Raw genomic sequence first — 13,286 nt, 5'->3', positions numbered from 1 at the left:
GCATAACTGTCCTTAGCAATCCCCAGGGTCTTATTCTTTCAAGCCAATGCCAGGCTACGTCTTACTCCTTCTCTTAATGTAGCTCTCCTTGTGTCCAGGCTGTCTTGCCAGAGGGTGGCTATTATGCGATCCCTAATAATAGCAATTTTTTACCCATATTGAAAAATTCCTTTAAATGACTTGGGCATAATTTTATTCAAACCCAGCTTTTGGTTTCAAGAATCAAACCTGTAGGCTTCCTAGTTTTCTTGCCTGCTACTCTATATTGAACAAATGTGAGGAGAATGATCTCACTAAGACCTAGACTCATGCCTCATGTCTCCTTATGGCAGCTAATCCTTAGGTGGTCCTCACTGGGAATGAGACAATGGGTAAAAAGGAACCCCAGAGTATTTAGTATGTGTGAGATAGAGCAGTGAGAGTACCTGCATCCTAATATAACATCAATTTTGGGAAACAGATAATGAATAAATAAAGCATCTCAGTGTCAAGGACAAATAAAATGTGAGCCATTCTCACTTCTCACAATACTGGGAATACACATTCACAGGATTAACATGAAGTAATAACCTAGATCGGTGACATAGTAAACTAAGATGAGTGATGGCGTTCTGTGTAGAAGCCCTGGATTCACACCCTGGCTTTGCCTTTTATTGAGTATCTGGCTTAGGCAAAAACACTTTGCCTCTCTGGGACCTGGTGTATTATGAAGGCAGAGTTTATGATTTCAAAGAGAATCATATATATGCCTGAAAGGTTCAGAACCGGAGGATATAAGGAATTCTCTAGGTAGAAGGCAGAAAAATTAAAGCATGTATTTAAGCTCCACAGTAACAGACCCACAAATCAGCATCCCCATTTTGATATTTTGATCAAAAGCTTCCAGACCCAATAAGTCCGCCTCACAAGAGTAACCAGGAGGCCACAGAGAAGCATGATGGTACAAAGCAAAATCATATACATGCTTCCCCTCTATGGTAAGAAGATTACCCACTGGCCTCAAGTCCTTGCTCAGCACTCCTCGGTCCACACGTGGGCTTCGGCTGTAGGCATCTTTGGCTCCAACGGAAAGGAAAAAAAAGGGACTCTTCAAGCTGTCTTCTCTCCTCTTATAGAGTTTTTGACATCATCAAGTGCTGCCTGAATGACCAGGGTGATTTGTTCTTGAGTTGGCCCTTCCCCTAGGTTAACACCCGATAAGGCATGGCTCTGGAGTTAACACCTCCCCTCAGCCAGCCCCATGAATCATCACACAGGAAGTTCTCTGCTCCCAGGCATGGGTCTCTGGGCTTCCTGCCCCAGAAGAGAAGCAGCAGACCCAGCACCCAGTAAGGCTCAATGAGATAAACTGAGTCACTCAAAGAAAACAAAGGCCACTCTGGCCACACCTAGTTTCCTCATTGATAAAATGAAGATGTTGGATTAGATTACCCCATGTTCCATTCTACCTCTGTGATCCCATACGAGAAATCAATCAAAATCATATCAATTGAAAAAATATTTATTAAATCCCTATTCTGGGCAGGACATTCTGCTGAGTGATGGAGATACAAATACAAAGGAAAAAAGCCTTGCCTTTAAGGAGCTAATACCATGATATGGAACGTAAGGCAAGAGCAAATGAAGTATGATACAAAGCAGAATGTAGTAAGCTTCTTGGTTGAGGGCAGTGTCCTTCCCTAATCCAGGTTCTGTAAGGAGTGATACTTGCCATCTGTTTTAGGTGCAGATGGTGGGGCTACTAGTGGGATAAGGACAGTGAAGAATTGTACTGGTGTTTAGAGCTGTGAAACAGAATAGAAAAAATTACTTTTGGTTGGAATTGAGGCAGAGTCGAGGGAGTCTTTGTAGATCAGGAACTCAGGAAAGAGGTGATGAAGAAATTGAGTTGGGCTGCAGGGTAGTGAGGATGGTTACCCAGATAGCAGTAAGTCCAGGAAGATCCCAAGGACGTCCAGAACCAAGAATGGAAAGGGAACAAAGCTGCTGATTATTAGATTTTCAAATAAACAGTTATATCTAAAGTTTGTATTCCCATTAGGAGCACTGGCAAAGGTTGGAAAGATTTAACTAGGAAAAGCAAGCAAGGGGCAGGTATCAATATGATATTAAAATTATAGTTATTTGGAGCTAAGATTAATATATTTTCAATGTTTCTCATGGCCCTGGAATAGCCTTTGGGGCCAGGTTCCTAGCTCTAGAGTCTGTTTTGTTCCTTACCCATTCCAGAGTGTTCCTCTCTGGCCTTAGCAAGATCACATAGCACTTAGGAAAAAAAATGCAGCCCAGTAACCCAGCACTGGAGGCCAAGATGGCAAAAACCTCCACAGCCACCATGTCCTTCCCCTTGGAACTCTGATATGTAGGGAAGAAAGAGATCCACACACTGCAGAAGACTAGCATGCTAAAGGTGATGAACTTGGCTTCATTGAAAGTGTCAGGAAGATTCCTGACCAGGAAAGCCACCATGAAGCTGCCCAGCGCCAAGATACCCATGTAGCCCAGGACATAGTAGAAGGCAAATGAAGAACCCTCCTTACACTCAATGATGATGTGGCCAGGTTCAGAGTGAGTGTCTGTACCTAAGAAGGGAGGTGAGGTCCCCAGCCAGATCCCACAGAGAATCACTTGGATCACAGAGCAGAGGAAGACTAGAGAATTGGACACCTTAGGCTGTACCCACATCCTCATTGTGCTGCCTGGTTTTGTGGCCCTAAAAGCCAGAACCACCATCATGGTTTTAGCCAAAATAGAGGAAATTGCCACTGTGAACACTATTCCAAATATTGATTGCTGAAGGAGGCAGGTTGCTGTGGTAGGATGGCCAATGAAAAGCAAAGAACAGAGGAAGCAAAAGATGAGAGAGATGAGAAGTGTATAGCTGAGAACCCGGTTGTTGGCCTTGACTATGGGCGTATCTTGATGCTTCACAAAGATAATCAGGATCAGAACTGTGAGGAGAGAGAAGGAGAGAGCCATGCAGGTTACAGTCCATCCCAAAGGTTCTTGGACACTGAGGAAGGTCACTGCCTTTGGGAGACACTGGTCTTTCTCTCCGTTTGGATATTGATCTTCTGGGCACTTCATACAATTGTCCATACCTGCAGTTTAGCAACCAAAAAAGCATATATTAAGAATCCTCCATGCCCAAGACATTTTTCTAGGTGGCAGGGGTTGGGGGCAACTAAGTATACATGTAAACTAGGCCCTCCCTGGAGTTAGTCCCACCTTGGGCCCCACCTTAGTTGCCAATCCACACCCACATAGGTTCTACACCTAATAGGGGTTTGGGCCTGGGGCTTAGCACTTAGTAAGACTCAATGAAATACACTGAATTACTCAAAACAAACAAAAGCCAAACTCTTCAAGGGCACTTGTTGAACTAAGTGCTCAGGAGCCCATTTTGCTTACCAACACAAGGTGATTATTGGTTTTAATCCTACCTCCTTTCACCTCCGGAATATCATATTCCAAGCCATTTGATCCCTTAGTGTAGAAGGTGCTAGATCTTCTGTTATCCTGATTGTGTTTCCACAATACTCAAATTGTTTCTTTGTGGATGCTTGCAGTATTTTCTCCTTGACCTGGGAACTCTGGAATTCAACAACTGTATTCCTAGGAGTTTCCTTTTTGGGATCTTTTTCAGGATGTGATCAGTGGATTCTTTCAATTTTTATTTTACCCTCTGGTTCTAGAATATCAGGGCAGCTTTCCTCTATAATTTCTTGAAAGATGATGTCTAGGCTCTTTTTGTTGATCATGGCTTTCAGATTGTCCAATAATTTTTAAATTACCCCTCCTGAATATATTCTCCAGGTCAGTGGTTTTTCCAAAGAGATATTTCATATTGTCTTCCATTTTTTCATTCCTTTGGTTCTGTTTTATAATATCTTGATTTCTCATAAAGTCACTAGCTTCCACTTGCTCCAATCTAATTTTAAAGGTGGCATTTTCTTCAGTGGTCTTTTGGACCTTCTTTTCCTTTTGGCTAATTCTCCCTTTCAAAGCATTCTTCTCCTCATCAGCTTTTTGGAGCTCTTTTGACCTTTGGGTTAGTCTATTCTTAAGGTGTTATTTTCTTCAGTATTTTTGGTGGTCTCCTTTAGCAGGTCGTTGACTTGTTTTTCATGGTTTTCTTGCATCACTTTCATTTCTCTTCCCAATTTTTCCTCTACTTCTCTAACTTGCTTTTCCAAATCCTTTCTGAGCTCTTATACAGCCTAAGACCAATCCATATTTTTCTTAGAGGCCTTTTTTATGTAGGCTTTTTGATTTTGTTGACTTCTTCTGATTGTATGTTTTGATCTTCTTTGTCACCAAAAAATATTCTAGAGTCTGAGTCTGAGTCTGCATCCTTTTTTGCTGCCTGGCCATGTTCCCAGCCAACTACTTGACCTTTGAGCTTTTTTTCCGGGTATGACTGCTTGTAGAGTAGAGAATGCTTTGTTCCACACTTTAGGGGCTGCGCTGCTATTTTCAGAGCTACTTCTACATAGCTAGCTCAGCCACTGAAGTGCTTCTCCTCCCCCAATAACCACCAGCCAGGATTGTGAGCCAGATCCAAGCAGGGTAAAGCTCCCTCTGCACCAGCAAAGCACTTCTTGCACTCCTGCTCCCATCTGCCTCCAGTTCCTGTACTCTATAACATGCTGAATCTAATTTTTTTTTCAGATGAATGCTTTGTGATGGATCCCACACCTTGTCCAACCTGTATTTGCAGAGTTTTTTTATTTTTAATCTGAATGTAACACTTTAAATAGTTACTTATTCAATTTCATCTTGTTAAATTTGGGCCAACACTCTTCCCTATTGAGGTCTTTTAGAATTCTTACTCCATCATAAAACATGGTAACTGTCCTTCTCAGGTTAAAATTAGCTGTATCTTCCAACTCAAACTTCATCCAAATTGTTAATAAATTCAAAAGCACAGGGTTAAGGACAGATTATTCTTCTTCCAAATTGATCTCAAATGATTAATGATAACTCTCCAGTCATTCAACCAATTTAGATTTGACCTAGTTGTGTGACCATGTGGGCTATAAATTTCCATCATGATTTGTTCTTGATGAAACCAAGACACTTTTGTATTGACCAACATGTTTTGGAATTTTGTAATGAAGCAAAATCAAGCTCCCTAGCATATAGTTTGCATGCCACATGTGTTTTCCTTTATTAAAATGGAAATGCTTTCCTTCAGACTTGAAGTACCACACTAATTCTCAATGATCTTTCAGTGAATGACAAGAGTGAGTCAGTAGTCACAATCTCTAAGATCTTCCAACAACATAAGATGATGTTCATGCAGGTCTAGTGGCTTGAACTCACTGAAAGTGATGAGGTATACATTCAATATCTCCTTAATTTGTCTTGGGATTCAAATTGCTACTCATCATCATTGATATATACTTCAGAGTCCCAAAGTAATTTCCCTTGCCAGGTAGATTCCCAAGTATCTTATGGTCTTTATAGTTATTTTAAATGGAATTTCTCTTTCTGTCACTTGCTGCTGGGCCTCACATGGGTATGTAGATATATACATAGATATGAAGATATAGATATATAGATAGCTAAGTATATAGACATCTATGTACATCTATGTATATAAATATATGCATATGTGTGCATCCTGCAACTTTTTTAAGTTCTTAATTATTTAAAGTGCCTTTTAAAGTTTTTTCTCTGGGATTCTGTAAAGATATAATCATATCATCTGCCAAAAAATGATAATTTTGTCTCCTAATTGTCTATTCTGATTCCTTCAATTTCTTTTTTTCTGTTATTGCTATACCTAATTTATTTTTTAAATTTTTTATTTAAAGTTCTGAGTCCCCAATTCTGCCCCTCCCTTCTTCCCCTTGCCTTACCATGAGATGGTAAGCAAGCAGATAAAAGTTATATGTGTGCAATCATATAAGACATTTCCATATTAGTCATTTCGTACAAGAATTTTGTACAACTTGAATAAAAGAAAAAATGAAAAAAAGGGAAAATAGCATGCTTCAGTGTTGTATTCAATCAATATCAGTTGTTTCTCTGGAGGTGGATAGTATGCTTCATCATTAGTCCTTTGGGGTTGTCTTGGATCATTGGATTGAGAAGAATGGCTTAGTCATTCATAGTTCTTCATTGAACAATACTGCTTTTACTGTATACAATGTTCTGATCCTGTTAATTTCACTATGCATCTGTTCCTATAAGACTTTCCAGGTTTTTCTGAAATCATTCTGCTTGTTATTTCTTATATCACAATAATTTTCAATTACAATCATTATAGCTAACGTTTCTAGTACAATACTGATTAATGGTGGTGATAATCAGCAACCTAGCTTCACTCTTGATGTTATTAGAAAGGTTTCTAAATTATCCCTCGTAATGGTTTTTGATGATGTTTGCTGATGGTTTTAGATAGATAGTACTTATAATTTTAAGGAAAGCTTGACTAATTCCTATGCTCTATTTCATTAAATATTCATTTCCACCAAAAGCGTTGAACTCAGTTTTCCTGGGGAGAATAGTTTTGCTTGTCATCCCAACTCCTTTACCTTCTGGAATAGCATATTCCACTCTAACATGGAAGAGGCTAGTTCTTGTGTGATATTGACTGTGGCTTGACAATATGTGAATTATTTCTTTCTGGTGTCTTGCAGTATTTTCTCCTTGATCTGAAAGCTCTGGAATTTGGATATGATAATCCTGGGAGTTTCTTTTTGGGATCTATTTCATGAGGTGATCAATGAACTTTTTCAATTTCTATTTTAGCCTCTGATCAAAAGTGTAGTCTTTCTTTCTCTTATTTTTGAGCTTTTCGTATCTTATTTTTCCACAATTACATATAAAAACAATTTTAACATCCATTTTTAAAACTCTGATTTTCATATTATCTCCCTCCCTCTCTCCCCTCCGCCCAATAAAATAGCAACCAATTACATATAGGTTGTACATGTGTATTGATTCATAAAAGTCATGTTGTGAAAGAAAACATAAGACAAGAAAAAAAAACCTCAAGAAAAATAAAGTTTAAAAAATGCTTCAATCTGTACTCAGGCTTCAACTGTTCTTTCACTGGGGATGGAAAGTATTTTAAGATCTGGTATGCCTGGCCACCTCCCCAAGCATTTCTTTTCATTAATTAATTCCCTTGACATTCTGGACCTTTTGTTCTTCCAGATGAATTTTGTTACTATTTCCTCTAGCTGTATAAAACAATTTCTTGGTAGTTTGATTGGTATGGCACTGAATAAGCAAATTAATTTAGGTAGAAATGTCATTTTCATTATATTAGTTGGGCCTACAAGGAGCAACTGATGGTTTTTGCACAATTATTTAGATATGAATTTATTTGTGTCAAAAGTGTTTTGCAATTTGTTCATATAGTTACTGGGTTTGTTTTGGCAAGTAGAATCTGAAATATTTTATAATGTCTGCAGTAACTTTAAATGGGATTTCCCTTTCTCTTGATGTTGGGCTTTGTAAATAATATATAGAAATAGAAATAGATGAGGATTTATAGTTGTTTATTTTATATCTTGCAACTTTGCTAAAGTTGTTTATTATTTCAAGTAGTTTTTTTTACTTGATTCTCTAAGTATATCATCATATCATCTGCAAAGAGTGATAACTGAGTTTTTTCTTTGCCCATTATAATTTCTTAAATTTCTTTTTTTCCTCTTATTGTGAAAGTTAACATTTCTAGTACCATATTGAGTAACAGTGGTAATAATGGACATCCTAGTTTCATCCCTGATAGTATTGGAAATGGAATTATCTTATCCACATTACATTTAATGCTTGCTGATGGTTTTAGGTAGATGCTACTTAACCATTTTAATTTTTTAATTGTGTTGCAAGAACTTTTTATTTATTTTAGGTTTAGAATTAGAAGGTAGGTCATTGAATCCACTTACAATTGAGGAAACTGAGGTTAAAAGATTAGCTGATTTCACTATAGTCACAAAACTGTTTTTTTATTGAGATTTTTTATTTTTAGTTTACAACACTCAGTTCCTCATGTTTGAGTTCCAGATTTTCTTTCCCTCTCTCCCTTCCCCCCACACTTGCAAGATGGAATGGAATCCAATATATCTCCTACATGTACCTTCCAATTAAAATTATTTACATGGAGGCAGCCAGGTGGTGCAGTGAATAGAGCACCAGCCCTGGAGTCAGGAGGACCTGAGTTCAAATCCAGCCTCAGACAATTGACACTTAACTAGCTATGTGACCTTGGGCAAGTCACTTAAACCCAATTGCCTTCCCCCCTCCAAAAAAGAAAAAAAATTAGAGCCATAAAATTATTTACACAATAGTCAAGTTGTAAAGAAGAATTATGACCAACAGAATGAACCATGAGAAAGAAGAAACAAAACCAAAAAAAAGGAGAGAAAAAAACAGAAAAAGAAGAGAGCAAATAGTTTGCTTCAATCTGCATTCAGACTCCATAATTCTTTCTCTGGATGTAGCTAGCTCTTTCCATCAAGAGTCCTTTGGAGTTGTCTTTGAACCTTGTATTGCTGAGAAGAGCCAAGTCTATCAAAGTTAGTCATTCCAGAATCAATGTATCTGTGGTTGTGTACAATGTTCTCCTGGTTCTGCTCTGCTCACTCAGCATCATATCATGTAGGTCTTTCCAGATTTTATTTCTCCCTTCCAGTGGTCAACAGAGTTTTGCTTTTGACCACCACCTTCCGCAGTTTACCCTCCCTCTTGATTTCCCTCCCTTATCTTACCTTTTCCCCTTTGCCACTCCTTCCCTCCCTTCTGACCACCCCCTCCCTTATCTTTCCCCTTTTCCCTCCTACTGCCTGTAGGAGAAGTTTGATTTCTATATTTATCAGGGTGTGTTATTCCCTTCTTGAACCAAATCCGATGAGAGTAAACGTTAACCACTGCTCTTCTCCCTCCCTTCTTTCCCTCGACTATAATATGTTTTTGTGCCTCTTCATGTGATATAATCTACCCTTTTCTACTACCTCCTAACCTCTTCTCCCAGAACCATCCCTTTATATCTCTTAATTGTATTTTTATCATTATATCAGTTATTTAACAAGGACACCCACAGTCTGTCAATAATTGTCATAATAACTATACTATTCTCAAGATTAACATGTATATATTATATATATGTAACATATATAAAACAAAATAATCCTATATAAGGATGTCACTAATTAGCCTTATTAACTAGGGTTTTATTCCCCAGTTTACCTTTTTATGGCTCTCTTGAGGTTTGTATTTGGAGATCAAATTTTCAATTGAGCTCTGGCCTTTTCATCAGGAAGGTCTGGAATTCCCTTATTTCATTGAATGTCCATCTCCTTGCCTGGAAAACTATGCTCATTTTTGCTAGGTAGTTGATCCATGGTTGTAGTCCAAGCTTCTTTGCCTTTCAGAATACCATATTCCAATTTCTTCTGTCACTTAATGTAGAAGTTGAAAGTTCCTGCGTGATCCTGACTGTAGTTCCATGATATTTGAATTGTATCTTTCTAGCTGCTTGCACTATTTTCTTCTTGACCTGGTAGTTCTAGAATTTGGCTATAATATTTCTTGTAGTTTTCAGTTTGGGATCTCTTTCAGGGGGTGATCAGTGGATTCTTTTGATGACAATTTTACCCTCTGGTTCTAGGACCTCCGCATAATTTTCCATAAGGATTTCGTGGATGATACTGTCCAGGCTCTTTTTTTCATCATGGTTTTCAGGTAGACCAATAATTTTTAGATTGTCTCTCCTGGACCTATTTTCCAGGTCAGTTGTTTTTCCAATCAGATATTTCATGTTTTCTTCTATTTTTTTATTCTTTAGCTTTTGTTTGACTGATTCTTGATGTCTCATAGAGTCATTAGCTTCTACTTGCCCAATTCTAATTTTTAATGTATTGTTTTCTTCCTTCAGCTTCTCTATCTCCTTTTCCATTTGGTTTATTTTATTTTTCAGTGAGACATTTTCTCCATTTATATTCTGATTCTCCTTAACCATTTCTCTGATTTTAGTTTTTAAAGGTTTGTTTTCCTCCATGATTTTTTCCATTTTTTTGTTTACCTCCCAAATTTGGCTTTTAAAGTCCTCCTTAAGTTATTCCAGTAATGCTTTTTGGTATGGAGACCAGTTTGCTTTCCCTTTTGAGGTTTCAGATGTGGGTATAGTGTCCATGCTATCCTCTTCTGAACTGGTACTTTGATCTTCCCTGTCTCCATAATAGGAATCAATGGTCTTTGTCTTTTTAGCATGTGTTTTTTTTTTTCCTCCTGGGTTCTAAAGTGGATTTCTGTTTCTGAGACTCAGAGTTCTCTGTCCAAAATTTCTTGTGTTGGGATCTGTGGGCCTGCTTACTGGCTTTATGTTCTACTGCCTCTGGTTTTGTAAGGTGTGTGTGTGGGGGGGGCGGGGTGGTCTGGCTGCTGGGAATATCCTCTTCCCCATGACTGCTCTGCAGCATGGGTGGTCTCAGCTGTTGTCTCTGCTGGTGTCTAACACATCCCCTGGCTGTGCAAAGCCATGTCTGGCATCCTGGCGTTGACGTTTGTTAGCTCCACCCCCCTGGGACTCAGTTACTCTCATTGTTCTGCAGAGGCGAGGGCTGCTGGGACACCTCTCTTCCTGAACTAGTTTCCTTCCACCACCACAGGAAAGGCCCTCTCCCCAACTTCTCTCACTACTGAAGCCCCACTTCTGGCTCCTCTGTTTCTCCCATGGGAGTATTCTCTGTGTTTCTTCAAGGGAGATACGAGAGCCATTTTACCTGGACATCATGGCTCCCAGAAGTTCAATTATTTAGATCTGTCTTCATTTATGTGAAAAGTATTTTGTAATTGTTTTCCTAAAGATCCTGACTGTGTCATAGCAGGTAGGTTCCCAAGTATTTTATATTGTCTACAGTTGTTTAAAATGGAATTTCTCTTTCTATCACTTGTGGCTTGGCTTTATGGGGGTTTATTTTATATCCCAAAATTTTGCTAAAGTTGTTATTTCAAGTAGATTTTTAGTTGATTCCTAAGATTTTCTATGTATACCAGGATATTGTCTATGAAAAGTAATAGTTTTGTTTCCTCATTGCCTATTCTGAATTCTTCAATTTCTTTTTCTTCTATTATTTCTCTATCTTTTTTTCCAGTACAATATTTAATAATAGTGGTGACAATGGTTATATTTGCTTCACTCCTAATCTTATTGAAGAACCCTTTAGCTTGTGCCCATTACAGGTAATGCTTGCTGATGGTTTTGGATAGATAGTGGTGGTGGTCGTGGTGATTGGTGGTTTTTGTCCTTCATTCTTGAAAAGGACCAAAATGATATCACAATACTTAGAGTGTGTCAGACTGTGGCTGATCAGACACATACAAGCTTGGAATGTTCTGCCGCAGGTCAGGCACAAATACTCCATGTGACCATTTGGTGTAGATTCTCTAAATTTGTGCATCTTATGTTTCTTTTGAGCTACTCCAATACTTCTTTGCTCACAGAGCACAGCACCTTCTCTGTTGAGGGCACACCATTGCTGGGTGGTCTTATGCCAGTGTCTCTCATGTCACACAATCAATTCCAAAGTTCTTGAGACCTTGAGAATCCCTTGTATTGCTTCTTCTGACCTCCATGTGAGCATTTGTCCTGTGTGGTTCTCCATAAAACAGTCTTTCTGGCAAGTATATGTTTTGCATTTGAACAGCATGACCTGCCCAACAGATATAGTACTTAGCATCTCAAGGAAAGCTCCATTTATTCTTATGCTCTATTTCATTAAATATTCATTTTCCCCAGAAACATTATAGTCAGTTTTGCTGTTTAGGTGATTCTTGATTGTAATCCTAACTCCTGTGCCTTCTAGAATATCATATTCCACCCTTTCCACTACTTAAGTGGAAGCTGCTAATTCTTATATGATCTTGGCTATGGCTCAACAATATTTGAATTATTTCTTTCTGTCTCCTTGCAATATTTTCTCCTTGACCTGGAAATTCTGGAATTGGGCTGTAATCTTCCTGGGAATGTCATCTGGGGATCTCTTTCATGAGATAATCAGTGTATTTTTTTTAATTTCTATTTTATACTCTGGTTGTACAATAGCAGGGCAGTTTTCCTTTCTGGGCAGCAAACATCTTATCGACCATTCCTTGGCCCTTTCTGAAGCCAGACTGGCTCTCAGATGGATATCCACCTACCAAGTGAAGGATAAGCTTATTAACAAGGACTTTGACAAAAATCTTGCTAGCAGTGATTAGGAGAGAGAGAGCACCCACCACCACCACCATCACCACCACTGTGATTGTCACAGGACAATTTATTTCTTTTACCTTTATAAAGATTGAAAATTGAGGCATCCTTGAATTCCTGGGGCATACCTCCTCTGGCCATATAACATGGAAAATTTCACTCTGTTTTTGTATGAGCAATGGACCTCCCACCTTGTAAATCTCAGCTGGGATAGAATCAGTACCAAGTGCTTTGCCACACAAAAGGAGCCTAATGACATTAACAGTCTTTCCTTCAGTTAGGGAGGGATTTAAATTAACCTGAGGTAAATGGTCAATGGCTTCAGCATTGATTAAAGATGAGTCTGTTGAGAATACTAGGGAAGTATTCAGCCCATCTCTCTATGATCATGTCCTTATCACTAAATAATGTGGCTCCATCAGCACTGACTAGTTGAGATGCACCATAGGTCTTTGGCCTATAAATAGCCTTCATTGCATCATAAGAGCACTTTGGATTTTTATTATCAGCATAAAAGTGAATTTTGCCTGGTCTCTTACTTAGCTAAGAATCCAACATCTCTTCAAGCTTCACTGTGCAAGCACTCACATGGGGATCAGGAGAGACACAAAGATACTCTCAAAGTCTCTCTTAAGAACTTTAGAATTGATTGTGTGACATGGGAGACACTGGCCTCGGACCTCTTAGCATGGCATGTTGTACTCCGAAATGAAAGTCCTCTTTCCAATCTTTGCCACTGTTCTTAATTGAATAACAACCTTTAGATATGGCCCTTGTATTTGAAACTTTTATAACAAAGGGTTTTGCTCCCTTCAGTCACTTGGTTCTGGATATCCTTAGGATCTTCCAGGACTTACAACTTGCTAGCTAACCACCCTCCCTGCCTCCGCCCCCGGTTCAATTTCTTCATCAACTCTTACCTGAGATCCTGACCTCCAGAAACTCCCTCCTCCTGCCTCTGCCTTCCTTTTAAGGACTCAGTTCCATCCAAAAGTAGTTTTTTTTTCTTTTCTGTCTCCCTGCTCTAGAGGCCACTACAGTTCTCCACTGTCCTTATACCGCTAATTGCTCAGCCAAT

General features: G+C 38.8%; 1 protein-coding gene across 1 annotated transcript in view; it reads right to left on the bottom strand.

The window, feature by feature from the left end:
- Positions 1 to 2,157: 2,157 nt before the first annotated feature.
- LOC118836268 (vomeronasal type-2 receptor 26-like) overlaps positions 2,158 to 13,286 on the bottom strand; it is a 51,833-nt gene continuing 40,704 nt past the window's right edge. The window contains exon 7 of the mRNA XM_036743600.1: positions 2,158 to 3,106. Within this exon, the coding sequence (XP_036599495.1) occupies positions 2,158 to 3,106 (949 nt within the window). The remainder of the gene's footprint in view (positions 3,107 to 13,286) is intronic.

Source organism: Trichosurus vulpecula, chromosome 2 (genome assembly GCF_011100635.1).
Source record: "Trichosurus vulpecula isolate mTriVul1 chromosome 2, mTriVul1.pri, whole genome shotgun sequence".
NCBI lineage: Eukaryota > Metazoa > Chordata > Mammalia > Diprotodontia > Phalangeridae > Trichosurus > Trichosurus vulpecula.
This window is presented reverse-complemented; position numbering and strand designations above follow the sequence as displayed.